General features: G+C 38.6%; 1 protein-coding gene across 1 annotated transcript in view; it reads left to right on the top strand.

Annotated features, from left to right (window-relative positions):
- WDR64 (WD repeat domain 64) overlaps positions 1 to 16,596 on the top strand; it is a 76,257-nt gene that overhangs the window by 42,530 nt on the left and 17,131 nt on the right. Inside the window, exons 11-15 of the mRNA XM_010562943.1 lie at positions 7,625 to 7,751; positions 9,959 to 10,107; positions 12,060 to 12,183; positions 13,417 to 13,586; positions 15,899 to 16,075. Coding sequence (XP_010561245.1) covers positions 7,625 to 7,751; positions 9,959 to 10,107; positions 12,060 to 12,183; positions 13,417 to 13,586; positions 15,899 to 16,075 — 747 coding nt within the window. The remainder of the gene's footprint in view (positions 1 to 7,624; positions 7,752 to 9,958; positions 10,108 to 12,059; positions 12,184 to 13,416; positions 13,587 to 15,898; positions 16,076 to 16,596) is intronic.

The following is a 16,596-nucleotide window of genomic DNA, read 5'->3' as shown; positions in this document are numbered from 1 at the left end:
TTCTTTGGACTTTTCATGTAACTTACCCAATTCTCTGTTATTTCCTGTCCCATTTTCCATTATTCAAATTACTTTATCACTTGGGTAGTCTGAAAAAAAACCTACAAAATTGGCCTACAGAAGAGAAGACTTGAGGGAGATCTCATCAATCTATATAAATACCAGAACGGAGGGTGTAAAGAAGATAGTGCTGGGCTCTTTTCAGTGGTGCCCAGTGACAGAACCAGAGGCAATGAAAACTGAAACACAGGAGGTTCTGTCTGAACATCAGGAAACACTTCTTTTACTGTGAGGGAAACCAAGCACTGGCACAGGTTGCCCAGAGAGGTGCCCAGGTGTCCCCATCCTTGCAGATATTCCAAATCCATCTGGACATGGTCCTGGGCAGCCTGCTCTAGGTGGCCCTGCTTTAGCAGTGGGGTTAGACAAGGTGACCTCCAGAGGTCCCTTCCAACCTCAACCCTTCTCTGATTCTGTGAAAAAGTAAAAGGGATTAGAACAAATTTTAAATGTATGCCTCATATGTGCATTTTCCTTCTCTAGTTCTTAGACATATATGGTGTATAATATACATTCATGCTTACAACCAGCATGCAGCTAGACTGTTTGAGGAAAATATGTGTCCTAGCTATGGTTGCATCTTTGCAAAATGATGTTTTGTTTCTCAGCACATCTGAGATTGCACAAATTTTCTTCATGAATGGATTGTCCTCTTGTATTCTCAGTATACATGAAGGAAATGATCCATTAGATATTCTGTTTCTGGGCAAGTACTTGATCATTAAAGTATTAAATAGTCTGTATTTGCTGCAGATGGAAACAGAGCAAGATCCATATTCATTCAGCCTGTGCTGATTTCTATAGTTCTTCTACCAGAAAACTGAGATCTAGGGTTTAAGATATATTAAAAATAAATTTCCAGACCTGTAGTTTTCTGATTGCTTATTTTGATATGGGGGAATGAAGCAAAAGGACATCTTCAAAATGTAAATGAAGTGTTGTATACCTGAAATTTACTTCAAACACTATGTCTAAGGTGAGAGCATCATTCTAAGATTGGCTGAAGATTGCCAAGAGGAACCTGACTGGTTCTCGAGCTCTTCTGATCCAGGTGTTCATGGGCAGTCACCTCTGTCCTACAACTCTAGCTTCATATTTCTGACCCACACACCATCTAAATGTCCACTGAAACTGTTCTCCAGAAGTGTTGAGGGTTACTTTATCTTTGCATTAGGGGTCAGTTAGGTCTATTGTCAGGACACAGTGCAGAGACAGACATACAGAGCCTTTATAGACTCTCAGTCATTGCATAGCACCCAGTAAATATCCTGCAGGCTCATTACTATACAATTAGACTCACTATTGCATATAACCCAGTTTGATTTCTTTCCAGCATTCCTCCACGTGTGGGAAAAGGAAAGTAACCTTATATATTACCATGTTAATGGTACTATCTGAGGAAGTGATCTGAAATGTTCATAATTTTGAACTTTGCCAAATTACTGTCTCAATAAGGCACTAGTTGCAGTACCATCTGCTGCACCACATTGCATTAATATGCTTAGAGCTAAATCCTCCTTGCCTTAGCCTCAGAAGTAATCCCATTGACATCAGTTTGTTCCTAAGTCTTCTAATAACTACAGGGAGTTGTAGTACTTTGCAGGATCACCTTCAGGGATCACAAGACACACAATGGCACTCTCTGCAGATAACTTACTCTATTAAATAACACAACAAGCAGAACTGCAGTTTGACCTCTACTTCATGCCTGCTGATTTTTGTCTTTGAGGGCTCAGATGTTCTGTATGAATTTGTGAATTTTTTTCTTGTAGACCTTGGAGCCTTCAATGACCCCCTGAAACAGTTGAACAGTGTAGCAAATAGGGGGCAGATAAACTAAACACTTCAACAGAAAATCAACTTTAATTGTTGCTTACTCTTCCTGTCTATGCCTACAGTGAATGCTGTGGCTAGTGCAACTCCCTTCTGCTGCAAGATTGGATGGATTTTGGATTTTCGTGCACAAGTATTTTTTCATAAATTGTTTTAAAGATTTGCAGCAACACCACTCTGTAAAACTGAGGAAAGTTGTCTTTTTCAAAAAACAAATTTTCCTTAACTTACAGAAAGTATCAGCAGGATGTGAGAGTTTGGAAGCACTGGAAGGAAGTTACTGTTTTCTCTTGGGAGTTGTTGAGATAATTTCTTTAGAGCAGTGTTTTAAGGTCACTTTCTTATTCTTAACTAGCAGTAATTTGAAGGGATTATCTTTCAGCGGGAGGAGAGGGATTGTCAGCAAATCCTGGACCTCTTTAGTCCTTTTCTATCTCAGTTAATTACAGACAGAAAGGGGCAGAAGAGGATTCACTTCTTCCAAAGTTAAAGCATGTTTCTACAGTGGCCTCCTCATAACAATCCAGCAGGAGATAAGTGTTCCCGAGCCTGAGCTTTATTGTACCGAGAGCATGTAAAATATTTATTTACCAATTTTGTCTTGCCCTATATCCCATCTTTGTTCTGTCTCCCTCTGCTGTTCCCATTTTAGTTGGTAAGATGAATCTTTTTTCTCTTTGTCTGTCTCTGTGTGTGTATTAAGAAAAATAGAAGAGAGGGGTGTTTTTACATGGTCATAAAACAGGCTTTAGACCCAATGGAAACGACAGTTCCGGCTTTTTTCTATGTTCTGAGTTTTAGGGCTTGAAGGAAGGTGGTGCTTGAGAGAAAAGTGTTTATGTATGCAAATATACACATTTAAATTTTTTAAGGCTTTGGCAAGAACTCCCACTGAATACTGGAGGGATTTGATTCCCAATGTTGCTTAGTGTCTGGAAATTCCATCTGTAACTATGTGGTTTTGCCATTGGGTTGAAAAATGAAAGACACAAGAAGAGCACCCCAGAACAGAGGGCATTGATCGAGACTGTGGTCCTGGAGAGGATAACAGAGTAGTTTGCTGAAGCTGTTGCAGCTGAGACAGGAAAGCGAGGCAGCGTGCATTCCTTGAATGCCCCTCTGTGCCTGTTACTGACTGCGTGAAGGAGGCTGGCTACAATGTGGGAATACAGGCAAGAATCCCTGCTCTGCTAACTCTTAAAAAAGGTGTATCTGTGGGTCAAGGCCAGTTCTGCTAGCACCCAAACTGAACCAACAAGTTTTTTCATTAATGTAAGCCAGTGTTGTAGATATAATGTTGCTGTAAGTATAGCTCAGCTTTTCCTGTAAGTTGGAAACAGCAGGAAGAAGGGAAGAGATTATTTCCATAAAGCACTTGCAGCTCCTTCTCTCTACAGTCCTTCTCCTCCCTAATGTGTTATGTTTGCTTGTATATAGTCTATATTCTGTGACTTCAGAAGACACAGTCTAGAAGCATTTTGCCATAAAGAATATGTTTTCAGAGGGCTTCAGGGATTCCTGGCATTTGTCAGGCTGCTGTGGGAAGTTCTTCAATAAGTATGTAGAACAGTTAAGTTACTATTAACAAAACGTTCCTAAGGCAACTCCCCGTAGTCACCTCCTAATTTCTAAATAAGCATGCCATTTGTTGCCACTCTTTGTGCATGAATTCATGCACAGTCATGTGTGCTGATGCAGACGAACAGCAGCGACATTATATCTTGCGGCCACGCAGGTGATGCCTTGTGTGGGAGTTACTCATGTGGAACAGTGGTTTATGTAAACTCCCCATCCCTGCCCACGGGCTGGGAAAGGAAGAAGGCCGGAAGGAAGGGAAGAGATTAGTGAATGCTGTGATGTGTCCAGGTTTTTGCTGTCGCTTTAAGTGACTGCATTTTCTTCATGTGGTACTGGCCTTAATAGCTGAACAAGCAGCAAGAAACAGTGCAAGAGGCTCTTCCTTATATTCACTTGTGCTGTAAAATAATCTTCTCATTGCTTTGATAAAATGTCAAAGTCATGTTTCAATTGTTGGCCAATTTAACTTGAATAGTCCATGAGTTTATTAGAATTGTCAGTCTTTAGTTTTGTTTTGTATAATTTCACTAACTTTGTAACAGATCAGGGTGATGTTTATGGAAAGGTCATTATATCTCTGTTCAGTGACTTACTCTTTTCACCTGACTAGAGTATCTCTGTAGATACCTGCTTCTGATTAATCTTCAGCTCTTACAGCTGTTTTTACATGCTGTAATTGTGACTGTGCCAGAATTGAGCTTAGAGTTCTACCTGCAACATTGCCCTAAATTTCTCGACTTTCATCACCAATTCTTCTTTCTATTTTTGCTGGTCTACTGTCAGCTGGATGAACAGTTTCATCATTTTTTTTCTATTCAACCAGATTTCCTTTTTCAAGCCTTCTCACTGCCTATTTCTCTTTTTGTATGCTTTAGAAATTGCATGTCTTGAGTAAACTTCTGAAGTATAATCAGAAGTCTATCAGAGTAATATGATGGACATGGTTCTTCTGACTCAGTACTGTCTCAGAGAAAACTTAGTTTCTGTAAGAAGTTTTTTAGAGCCTTTTCCTTTTGAGTTTTCCTGAAAACAAACAAAATATTCAGGAGCAATTTTCTTCTACTTAAAATTCTGAAACACTTATCTATGAACTTCTCTCTGGTGCCAAATGTGATCTGTTTAAACACTGATTGATGTATCTGTTTCTTTTCTTCCCTTTTCAGAATTTTGCTGGATCCACTGTAACTTCCTTTAAAATCAGGTTACTGAAGGAAATTCCAATAATCTCAAAATCTGTGTATCTCCCTGAATAATTTCCATCCATTACTGTCTCACTTATTTTTATTCTGCATGCAGTGAACAGTCTTCTATTTGGTTTGGTGGTTTGGGGGTTTTTTGGGCAACAGTGTTTCTTCTATGCTGAGATCCTCTTTTAAGTGATAAAAGAGAGAGACACTTCAACATTTTATAACATCCAGAGAAACAAACATTCATTCTCAATTGTATAGTGTGTGTCTTTGGAAGAAATAATTCCTGGCAATTGCAATCAACTTTTCGTAACATGAACATATGTACAAGTGAAGTCTTCCTCATTATCAAAAGTATTTTTAAGGACATGACATAATGCCTGTGAATTATAATGGGCACATGCTCTATTCAACAGAAAAATAACAAAATTAAGAAGGGAATAGGCTATGGTGAGGAAAGCCAAAATAGTCAAATTTTGTGGGTTATGTTTCAGCCTGTGATTTGCTGTATGTCATTTGGGAAACCACTTACTTTCTCTGTTTGTAGGTGTAAAATGAAAATTTTTCCTGAAATAGTTACATTGAAAAAAAAAGAAAAAAAATTAAGCATTTATGTGATCAAATGGACGATACAAGTGGTACTCTGCAGACATTAAATTATCTAATCCCAAATTTGCAGAGAAAGTATTTCTCAGGGCTGTTTTAGGTTTTCCAATATCTTTGTATTAAAAGGTGAGTAATATTACAGAACTAAATTTTCTGAGTTGTCAGCAGTGAATTTGATTGTAGTTGTTTTCTTTATGAAGTTGACCGACTGTTCTTGTTTTTATCTCAGAGTTCTTCCTGTCAGATTTCTAGTTTGGTGTTAGGCAAGATAAGCTAAAAGCAATTACTTTGCAAATCAAATGTCTTTAATGATAATTTAATCCATCTTTTTTTCTACCAGTCACTAGCATTTCTAGGTCAATAGCACTCTGACTGCTGAATTTGAGTTACGCATCAGATAGTAGTTTCTAGCACTTCTGATATAAGACTGGCTGTAAGTCATTTCCTGGGGCATAACTTGTTAATGGCCTTAGCAAGTAGCTTATGTCATTAAAACTTTTATGAAATTGTATAAAAGTGCCAACAGAGCTCTACATTCTTTGTTCTGGCTAATCTCTCTTAAGTTTTTCTAAGGTGCCAGTCATTGTACTGTCTAATAAATCAGTCAGAAAGAAAAAACCAGTCATTTCAAAATGAACTTCCAGTCACGCAGCACCAGGTCTGCTTGCTTCTTTTTCTGTTACAATGCTCATCTCTTAGGGACAGATGCTCAGGCCGGTTTCAAGAGGCTTATCAGATGGTCTTCCCACCATGGGCAAGTTAATATATCAACACAGCTGCTTTTACCTGTGGGTGAATTAAGTAGGTTTTCAGGAATATAACACAAGAATCTGCACCCAAGCTGTTTGCTGCAGATATCTTTGGACTTGGACCTACCTTTACCATAATGTTTGTCACCAAACAGGAGATCCTGGGATGAATCAAAGAAATGGCAGTGGATTACCCTAGGAGTTTTCCTAGGATTTTTCTTTTTTTTAACTCATCAGATCTCCCCAAATTATTGCTCTCTTAGAGAAACAGCAGCCCAGCCACAGTCAGGGCAGGCTGGCTGCTTCATGCTTCCTGGCCAAGACTATGAAGTTAGAATTTGACTAACTGCATCAAGATCACCTAAAAAAAGCCACTGAGATCTCAACTGAGTGACAAAGTTAAGAATAAGGAACAGCTGAGAGAGGAAGACCTCCAGGGACTGTATCACAGGAAGCAGAATTATTCATGTAAAATTTCTGTCTGAGATGCAGCTTAGTTATCAAGTTCATTTGAGTATTTCATGGGTTTGTCCTGATGTGTTTTAGGGACTTACATGAAATGGAGCATTTCATCCAAAGATTCGACTTTTGTCAACGCCCACAACACTCCCAGTACTGATGGGAGCATTGTACCAACATGTGTCTTTGTGTTACACTCCCAGTTAAAAAAGCAGCCCCACCTTTTAATAACACAATTGAATGAATACAAATAACTTGCACAAATGCCTATGTAAAACTCACCACGGTTTTGACAGCTGAGTAAGAATTGCAGGCAGATGTGATAACAGAATAACTTTTGGGAGGATAGTAAGATTATCTTGCAGGGAAATACACCACACTAAAAGCCATGGGATCTGAGAAATTAAATCGTGATTTCTTGCAGGATTAAGAGTGGTTTGCATGGGATAGCAGTAAGTTCAACACAGCTTTTGATGAGGCAGGATGAATAAGTTCTGCTAATATATAATTATTGATGAGTAATTCTAGAGTTTAAAGCAAGTGATGTGTTTTCTGTTGAAACTGAAAGTAAGAACAAATATATCTAATATATCTAGTGCTTCTTACAGGATAGTACCCCAACTGTGATCAGTAGCATTTGCTTATGGAGAGCGTAAGAAGTATATATGCATAAAAATGATCCTTCTGCAGCGTGTCCTGATCCTGATTTGCTCGAACATCTGCTGTTAGTCAAACATTTCAGGAATTCCTTTATCTGGAACCGTCTGAAATTTATCTTTGTACTGTTGCACACCATTTGATAGTCCAGTTCAAATAGAAGCTTTTAAACTATTGGCATTTATCTGTATATGACTGAAAAGTATCACACAATGGAGTCATCTTGTCATTAAGTAGAACCAATTCTCAGGAGACCTGGTTCAACTGTGGACTTGTCAGGTCAAGATTACAAAACTCAGCCTTTCTGTGCCTTTTATCCTTAGTAAAGTGAGGATAAACATACCATTGATATTTGTCTTGCTTATTTGGGGATGTGCCATGCTTAATAATGTGATTTTCATTGGAGGCTATAATATTACTGTCATATAAACAAAAAGTAGTTGAAAATCCAATCATGATACAGTACTAGATTTTCTCCCCTCTTTCTCCCTCTAGATTTTTAGAGTGTGGGATATACAGACCCTTTCACTACTGCAGGTCTTCCATGATAATCAAGGGAGTCCTGGAGAGATGGAGACCTTTGCCATGGTATTTGACAATGATCGTGGCACACTTATCACCGGTATGTTACTGCAGTTGATGTGTGAGAGCATGCTTCTTCTCCTAGAATGCGATTTCCTTTATGATTACATACAACTGAAGTTGAGTACAGGAATAAGGCATAAAAGATGTACAGAATACTGGGAGGTAAGGGTATTTGCATGTTAAGACCATTTTTAAAGTGGGTCTTGTTATATATGGTGCTAATTTCAATATAGAAATATGCATGAAAATATGCAGCATGGGAATTAACAGCAGGAACCAAAGGAAATTAAAAAGGCTTCTCTGAAGACAAGGTGAGCCTTCCTTAGAAAATTAAACTACAGATCTTGTTCTGTAGCCTTGTCATTTCTTGAAAGCTACTAAGCTGCTGATCTTCCCCTAACTATTCCTCTAGCACCCTCCTCCCAGCTGGAGATCAAAGCAGCAAAGTATAGTCTCTGTGGAGCCCTCACAAGTGTATTCAAACTCCTTATTTAACTCAGTAGCTACAGGGAGCCCCAGAGTCTGTGGTGTCAACTGGTGCACTGTCCAATTGATCAAGAATAAAATATTGTGGGAACTCATCCCGAGGTTTCTGGGCTCTGTTTCCTGACTCTGTAGCAGGGAGCCTGGAACCTCCGAGGGACCAGAGCTTCGCAGGTGTCGCTAGGGATGTTAGCCTTCTATATCTAAGGCAGAGACTCTGCAAACTGGCAGGGTTTGTCTGCCCCAAAGACATAGTCACTGAAAAAAAACAGCTTTGAACCTGTTCTGGGGCTACAGAGGCCTGAGACATACCAGGCAAATAAGGTCATTGTCTTTGGAGACAGCTTTTTCTGTCCTTGGATTAGAAACAAGGCACAAAGCTTGCAAAGCCTGTCAAATCTGAGAAGATGATTGTGAAACAGTTTGTTTTCAGTGACTTGGCGGTTTCTGCTGAATCTTTGTGGCAATAAACTTGTTTTAGAAGCCTGAATATATATGTTGGACTAGAGTCCACAAATTGTTTTATGTATTTAGGCATTTGGTAAGCACTGAGAAGCTTAAGAAACTTCAGCTTCTTGGTCTTATTTAAAAAATGCCAAGAATATTACTGAGTCTAGTTTTTAAAGATTTTTAATCACTAAAGGATACAGATATGATCTTCAGTTCAAATTCAAGTTAGTGAGATTTTCAAGGCTTAGTAATGTAGGAATTTTACATGGATAAATCCTTGACAAAATGAGGTAACTGTGCCCTTATAAACAATGATTGGAGCAGTGCCCAAATATCTGTAAAAAATCTTGTCCTGGACTCTGTTAGTGATTCCATTAAAAGGCTAAATGAATGCATCCTTGCCCCCAAAAAGGGCAGGAGACTGAGGCTATATGTGGGTGAATTAATTCTCATTGCTATGTACCTGGCTTTACAGAGGAGATTTTCAGTTATTAGTTCACTAACATCCATAAATCGTGGCTCACCTTCATGCTTCATTTGAATATCGCCATAGCTTTCCTTCTGTGCCTTTTTCCAAGCTGCTGGCCTCTATGCCTGGACTTACGCCAAGTATTAGGCAATGTCATCATTTGCTGCATACTCACTGCTGACTGCTGCTCCTCTGCTGGTAGAACCGTAGTAAGACTGGAACGGCAATAGGAGGCTGCATGTGTAGTCTGGTTTGTAAGCCTGCCTTGTAAAAACCGTGTCCTTTCTTTTGTCTTTTTGTCCCCATCTGCCTCGCTGTCTTTGCAACCCTTCTGATCTGAGAGCACTGGAAGGTGTCTGGAAAACGCCACTCAGACCTGCAGTGCTCTGTGAAGGAAGGTACTGGAAAGACATTATCACTGCCTGCAGATAGAATTGCCTTATCTCTAAGAAAGTGGATACCAGAATTTATTTTATTGATATATCTGCAAATCAGAGTTTTATTTATTTGGGTTCATTCCATTCCATGCCAGCTCACTCTGGGACTGAGGGATTTTTGGCTCCTAATGATTTGGAGTCAGGGTATCGGTCCTGTCAAAGGTGGGCAGGCGGTTGAGGTAAGTAGACACTTAGCCATTGTTTAACTGGTGCTTTGTGGGGAGCATGTGTGAATGTTTTCTGATTTAGAGAACAGATATTCTCAAGAAACAGACAAAATTCCTTATCCTCTTCAGAAGAACTCAAATGAACCCTATGGTTTACATAAAATCTTTTTATATCCAAGGAAAGTAACTGGTACTCTACACAATATGTATATATTTTCACTCCTCTCACCCTGTGCAGGTTCAACTGTCATTGATATTTATCCCCTGACTCATATGATACAAGATACGAGACAGGTGCCACAGACACATGAGAAAAGCATCAATGTTCTGGTTTATAACAGGGCTTTTCACCAGATTCTCACTATCTGCTCTGAGTCAATACTGAAGGTTAGTGTAAGTTGTCACCATTTCAACTGAAAAAGAAAAGTCTCAGCTTTTTTTATTACAAATAAGTTACTGGGCAATTAGATAAGTGATTAGTGTTTATTATTCAAAGTGTTGTTTTTGTGGCTGGTTTTGTGCTCATATTCTCCAGGGAAGTTGTAGCTATGATGAATAAACTATTCAGGTTCAGCAACATTACTTTTCTCAGATAACTACTTGCCTAACCTGCACTGACATGATTGCACTGCAAGCACCAGGCAGATAAAGCAAGGCTTTTGAGCTACTGGATTTAGTTGTAATTTTATTTCCTTTGGCTGAACAGGTACACTTCGCCTGTTCCTGCAATGGATTCTTGCAAGTATAGCAATACTAGTGAAAGTGCATTGGCTATTTAGTAGCTACAAAAGAAAATTTTAACTGCCATAATGTCAATCTGTGCATCCAATCAACAATTCACGCAAGCACAATTACACATTATTCTTCAATTCAGAAGGCATATCTGATAAGCTTCTCTTTAAAGTTTAGGAAGTGCTTGAGTCCCAGTCAGCTTAGTAGAAGATAAATGTGTACTTTAGACATTCTATGGATTGGTATAAAACATGCAAAGAGTCACTTTGTAAAAACAGGACTGTGTAAAAGGTGCTGCTCTCAGATAAAAAGATCCCTTCACTAAAATTGAAAATTTTCATTGGCACATACAGTGTGCCTAAACTATAAAACCTGACCTTTTATCCTCCTGTTTTGCTGCTTATTCTTTTGTCTGATGTGCTTCTATTTGGCTAGCAGTTCTGGAGCCAATTTGCTGATCTTCTATAGATCCTTTTCTCATTCAAACTATTTCCTAGAGCATGTTGTTCTGAGCCTTAAGGATTTCAAGTCATACAGTGAGGGAAAAGTGTTGAATATAATAGCCAGTTAACAAGAAAAATAAAGTGATGGAGATCACTTTTATCACCTTTCATCACAGCTCTGTTTGTGTTGAAACATTAATGAGAAGATTAAACTTGCGTATTAACTCTACCATTTGCATTTGAACCTCTAAAAAATAGTTGTCATGCAAGTGTCAGAAAACCCACAGATGAATAAAATGAATTATTACTGGTGTAATTAACAGTGTGACAATGATCATTAGAGGTCTTGAGGACCTGAAGTTTTCATCACCTGTTGATGGGGTTAGATGACAAGATTTGTAGGGAAAGGTAGCGTCTGTTATTGGGCCAACTGGTGATGCATGCTATTCTTGCGGAGAAACACTTGTTTGTGTGAAGGTTTGTTCATTTTACACACTCTGTAAAGATGTTATTTCTCATGTAAACTGTGCCTTCCTTAGACCACAATGGCTACTACACCATTACAATTACAAGATAGTTTGGGGCACTTGGTGCTGCAGAAAATCAGATCCAGACAGTGCATATGAGATGAGTGGCTACTTCATAAGTCTAGTTGAATCCAAGCTATCCCACTACAGCAACCAAACATTGTACCGGTACTTCATTATAAAGCATTGCTTAAATTCCTAAAAGGATTAGAAGATGATCAAATATAGTTGTTCCTACATTTTTGGACCTAATGTTTATGAAATGCCTCATTTTGATATTCAGCGTAGAAATTGTAGCTCAAACCATTCTTTCAGGTTAGATTTCTTTGCTTTTGCTCTGTAAAAACTCATTATATTTAACAACAGTCTCCCTGACTTAACAAGGGTCTTTCTCATAGCATACTAAATAGAGCTTCCCCTTGCCAGAATAGCTTCTCTGGGGAGAGGGATATTTTCAGGGAAATTACACTAGTATTTCAGTAGAACATTGTAGTGTGCTATTGTAACAGAGAACCTATTTTACAGGATGTGAAAATTTGCTCTTGGAAGTATTCATCTTTCTCCAATTACACTGGAACACATGGTGTGATGAGTTTTAGAGGATATAGTACAAATAAATACCATCTTATTTTTTCAGGTCTGGGACCTAGAAACAGGATATCAAATATATCAGATTGAAGATGCGCATGGGCTGAATACTGAAGTGACCTGTGCAGCCATTGAAATAAATGGTTTTTATCTTGCTACTGGGACATGTGATGGTAAAGCAATTAAATAATTACCACATTTTTATGATATTTATTTAAAATGACATATTACATGAGCAGACAGAACTCTTTGCCTTGACTGTCTCAGTGACAGAAGAATGAATTTTAGCTTTCTTCCAAGGTGGGAGGAAGTATGCACACCTGTTGGTCTGGGGAAGAGGGCAGGGGGGGAGTGTCTTGGTTGGGTTTTACTTGATAGGTGATTCATAGAAAGGTGATTTTTGGCTGCTTGGGCTCTGGTACTTTGCTCTCTGGAATACTTATCTTCAAAGCTTTTGGTCTGAAAAGATGTTTCCTCATAGGACTTAGGACCTAGATTTGTAACTAAATGTCTGCAGATGGAGAACAGTAGTTTTTCCATTTTATAGTATCTAAGCTCAATTTTATAGTCTGCCAGCACTGAACAATAGAATGTATACATCTACATGCTTCCTGAATTTTTCATGTGTGTTGTTTAGGATGCATCAGTTTTAGGTAATGTGACAAGATGTCTCCAATACACAAGTGCTACACTGAATTCTGCAGCAAACTTTAATAATTCTGTAATCTGTTAACATGACTGAATAATTCTTCTCACATTGGAATGTTCAAGAGTACACTCCTGAAGTATTAAAATTTATGAAATATGTGAAAGCTGCCTCACACAAAGAGGAGATGGCCTTTTCCACACAGCATATTGGCTAATGTTTCTTGTTTATACTTGGGAGCAGGGACTGCACCCTTTATAGATCTTAAGAGCACAACAGAAGGTGAGTGCTATTAAGTCTTACAAAAGATAATGCTGTAGGTCCTTCTCCCCACTAGCTCTGTGGGACAACTCCAGCAACCAGGTCCCTCTGCTTCTTGCTGTAGCTCAGAACCTGAAGTCTTCTGCCTGACAGCCCACACTGCTTGCTCTCTGATGACATTAAGTCCAGAAACAGAAGTAAGATAGGCAGTGGTCTTTTATCCTGGGCTGCAGCATAAAACAGACATGGAAAAAAGATGGAAAAATGGTAGGGCTAGTGGTGGAGATGTTTTCTGGTAAGCTTTGTGTCCCTAAGGGTGCTTTCCTAAGAAACGCACACGCTGTTACAGCTTTTGAAAACCAGTGACCTAGCTCTGAACCTTCAATGGAATTTTCTCTTCTCCTTTTTCTGTTTGATCCAGTTCGAGTTTCTGACTTTGAAGCACAAGTTATTTCTGAAAGTTCATTCCCTTTTGTATATCTTTCTCATCCGTGTGTAGGAGCAGTGAAAATTTGGGAGTTTGAAAGTGGGCAGGAAGTTAAAGCCTTGCCTTTGGCCCAGCACAGCAGAGATTGGTGTCGTCTGCTGAAGATAGTTTATCTGAAGGCTAATGAGAGTCAACATGCACTTCTTGTTTTGGAGCAGAGTGGGAAGATGAAAATCATTCAGGTTTTTCAAATTTTTTTTTTTCCTAATTTCATTTGGTAGCTCCTAATTTTTGAGGTAAAATAGGACCTTTTCATTAATTTGTAGATAAACTTTTGGAAACTGTCAAGGAACAATCCACTTCCTGCACATCATCAAATTAGCTTCTGCATTTCTGTCTAAGTGTCAATGTGTTCATTAGTCCATTGCTGGTTTTCAGCATTCTGATAATTTCTTTTCTTGCATTCGCTTTTCCATTTGTGATTGAGGTTTCAGTAGTTACAGAGCCATTAACGTAAAAGCTTTAAAATATTGCTGCTGTTATTACAGACAGTGTTTACCCTGTTTAAAGAGTTTCTAGTTCACCAGCAGCTGAGACTGGTTAGAACTATTCCTGCAAATCCTGTTCATGTATTTAGCCCCACTGCACTGCTGAGACCCCTGCTTTTTAACAGCACCTCAGGCGTAGGGCTGTGTTCTCATGAGGCAGCTGTACCTTTTCCTCCTTCACCATTGCCTTTCAGCCTTAGCGTGCTCCTCGGGCAGTGGAAGACACAGCATCACCTTCTGGGGTTCTGGATACCTGTCCTTTGTAGAGATCACTGTCCCCCTTCAGCAGCTGAGCCCTCAGACTCAGATATTGCTGTCCCATCCCAGTCACTTGCATGCCATAGAGGCTCTATCTAATATTTACTAATAGGAAGCTCCCACGACTCAGGATTCAGTTTCACAAACCTCAGAGGCCTCAGGCCTATACACTCATGTCACTTTGAAACTCTACAGCTGTGGCCTAATATCCCTTTTGGTATATTTTCCCTCTATGGAGAGTAGGTGACTGTGGTATTATCCCGCAAAAAAATTCAATATCAGAGAAGATTTTGGCTGAAGAATTATTTTTTTTTTCTGTCTAAAATTACCAGATTAAGACACTGGCTGTTTAAGAACTGATACAAAGAAACAAGACAGTAAAAAATCAGCTTGACTTGCTTGGCTTAATTTTGAGAATCTACTTTGTGTTCCCTTCAGCTAAACTTAACAGGATGCGTTTGGAACTCGCAATTGTGGTTTAATTTCTCAGACAAACCATGTTTCTGTAGAATTTTGTTCCTCAAATTGGAATGTTTTACTTGGGACGGACAAAATTCTCCTTCCAAAACTTTAAATCCACTATGTGCAAGGGAACAAAGGTTGTGGGGAGAAGTAATAAGTTTTACTAGACAGATGCTACATTTAGGAAAAAAACATACAAGCCCTCATCTTGGTAAATGATTTATTACTTTTGAGCCTCCTGCTAATAAAAAGCTGGTTTATACAGGGTTTGCTTTTGATATTCAGATTTTCCTGAAATACTATGTCACACCAATTGGCCCCCAGTGTTATTACTGAAATTGTTAAATCATTCATGCAATGTAAATGTATCCCTTGACAAACACGTTGGAGAGGAGCTGAATCTCCTCCAAGTCTTTATGAATCTAAGTACATTAATACTGTTTCACATAATTGCAGAACTACTTTTTTATACAAATTTTTCAGTGGTAATTAGAAATACAGCTTGTTTTTATTATTAGCTTTTTAAGAGGCTCTGAATATAGTAGTTAGCAAGGCAAACCTGAGTAGCACCCCAAAAACAGTTCATCCTTTGCAGGAATCTACTATGGATATCTCAATTTTTAGTCCTTCTCCCAAGGTATTTCTTGTTTGATACACTTAATATCATAAGATTTACTAAAATCTTAATCATTGCTTCATTCTGGAGTTCAAGATATCTGTGAAAACAGTAGAAAACCTAAGTAGCTGATTTCAGTAACAGTTCCCAAAATGGACAGAAATATCAAAGTTAAAACAGACACTAGGTACTGAAGTGAATTTTTTATAGTCAGAAAAACTATCAAGGTAACTCCCAGTAGTCTCTAGGCACAATAGGGAGGAATCAGTGGCTCGGGGCCATGGCCGAACTGTGGCTTCTTCTTCTCACACAATTGGAACAACCGCCAGTTTTGCTGGTATGGTAGATATGAACTCGAGACTAGCAACATTAATAAAATCAGCTGCTATAACTGAAACTTACTTTAAGGGGGTAGTTTAACTGAATAAAATCAAAAGCTCTGAACTCCACAGCTGGATAGCTTCTAATATAACAGCAGGTAATCTGAAGTGAGCTGGAATATCTCTGGCTGGCGCTTCAGTCTGCAGTGTAGGTATATGCTAGCTGATACCTGTAATAGTTTTAGTAGTTTGGCACAGAAAACAAGCTTTTGACACACACTTGCTGATAATTTTCTTATGAATAGAGAAATCCTTTCCTTCCTCTTTCATTAAGTCAGTTATTTTAATAGGGTAACTCAGTTCAAAGATATCTATATGTCACATGGGTGCTTCCTGAGGCAGTGTCGTTTCCACGAAGGAATCCAGTTGTGTCTCTGTCACTGAAGCCTGACACCTTACAAACACATGATTTTTTCCCGGATATTCAGCTGCTGTCTGACACCAGTTCTCTGAGGAATGATACAGAGGTGAGAAACACTTCAAAGTTCCACAAAGTTCCAGTTACAGAAGATCAGAAAGTAAAATATATTTACTGTGCCCTCACGGATTTCATGTTTTAGCAACAGGATAAGAACCAAATAAGTATTCCAAACTTTTCAGTACACTGAAGGTCTAAAATAAATCATGTAAGAAAGTGATTGTTTCTAAGGGATGTATCTGCCTAATAATCCATCTCATGGTTGTCGCCATGATTAAGTAGCTCCTCTGAACATACACTTCACATTCCTGTACAAAATAGTAAGTTGAGGTTCTTGTATAAAGTCTTCCAGAAATGAAATGCTGTTCATTACTATAGCTAGACTGACCTTCACATAAAGATCAAGCTGGGTGTTAAAGTGATTCCATTTTCTCTTCTTATTGCTTTGGTAAAATAAGATGTCAAATTTATGTTTCAATTTTTGACCAATTTAAATTGAATAGTCCATGAGACTTTTTGTTTTGTATAATTTTACTAACTCTGTAAAAGGTTTGCATTATGTTTATGGAA

Source organism: Haliaeetus leucocephalus, unplaced genomic scaffold (genome assembly GCF_000737465.1).
Source record: "Haliaeetus leucocephalus isolate CR32 unplaced genomic scaffold, Haliaeetus_leucocephalus-4.0 Scaffold162, whole genome shotgun sequence".
In the NCBI taxonomy this organism is placed as follows: Eukaryota; Metazoa; Chordata; class Aves; order Accipitriformes; family Accipitridae; genus Haliaeetus; species Haliaeetus leucocephalus.
This window is presented reverse-complemented; position numbering and strand designations above follow the sequence as displayed.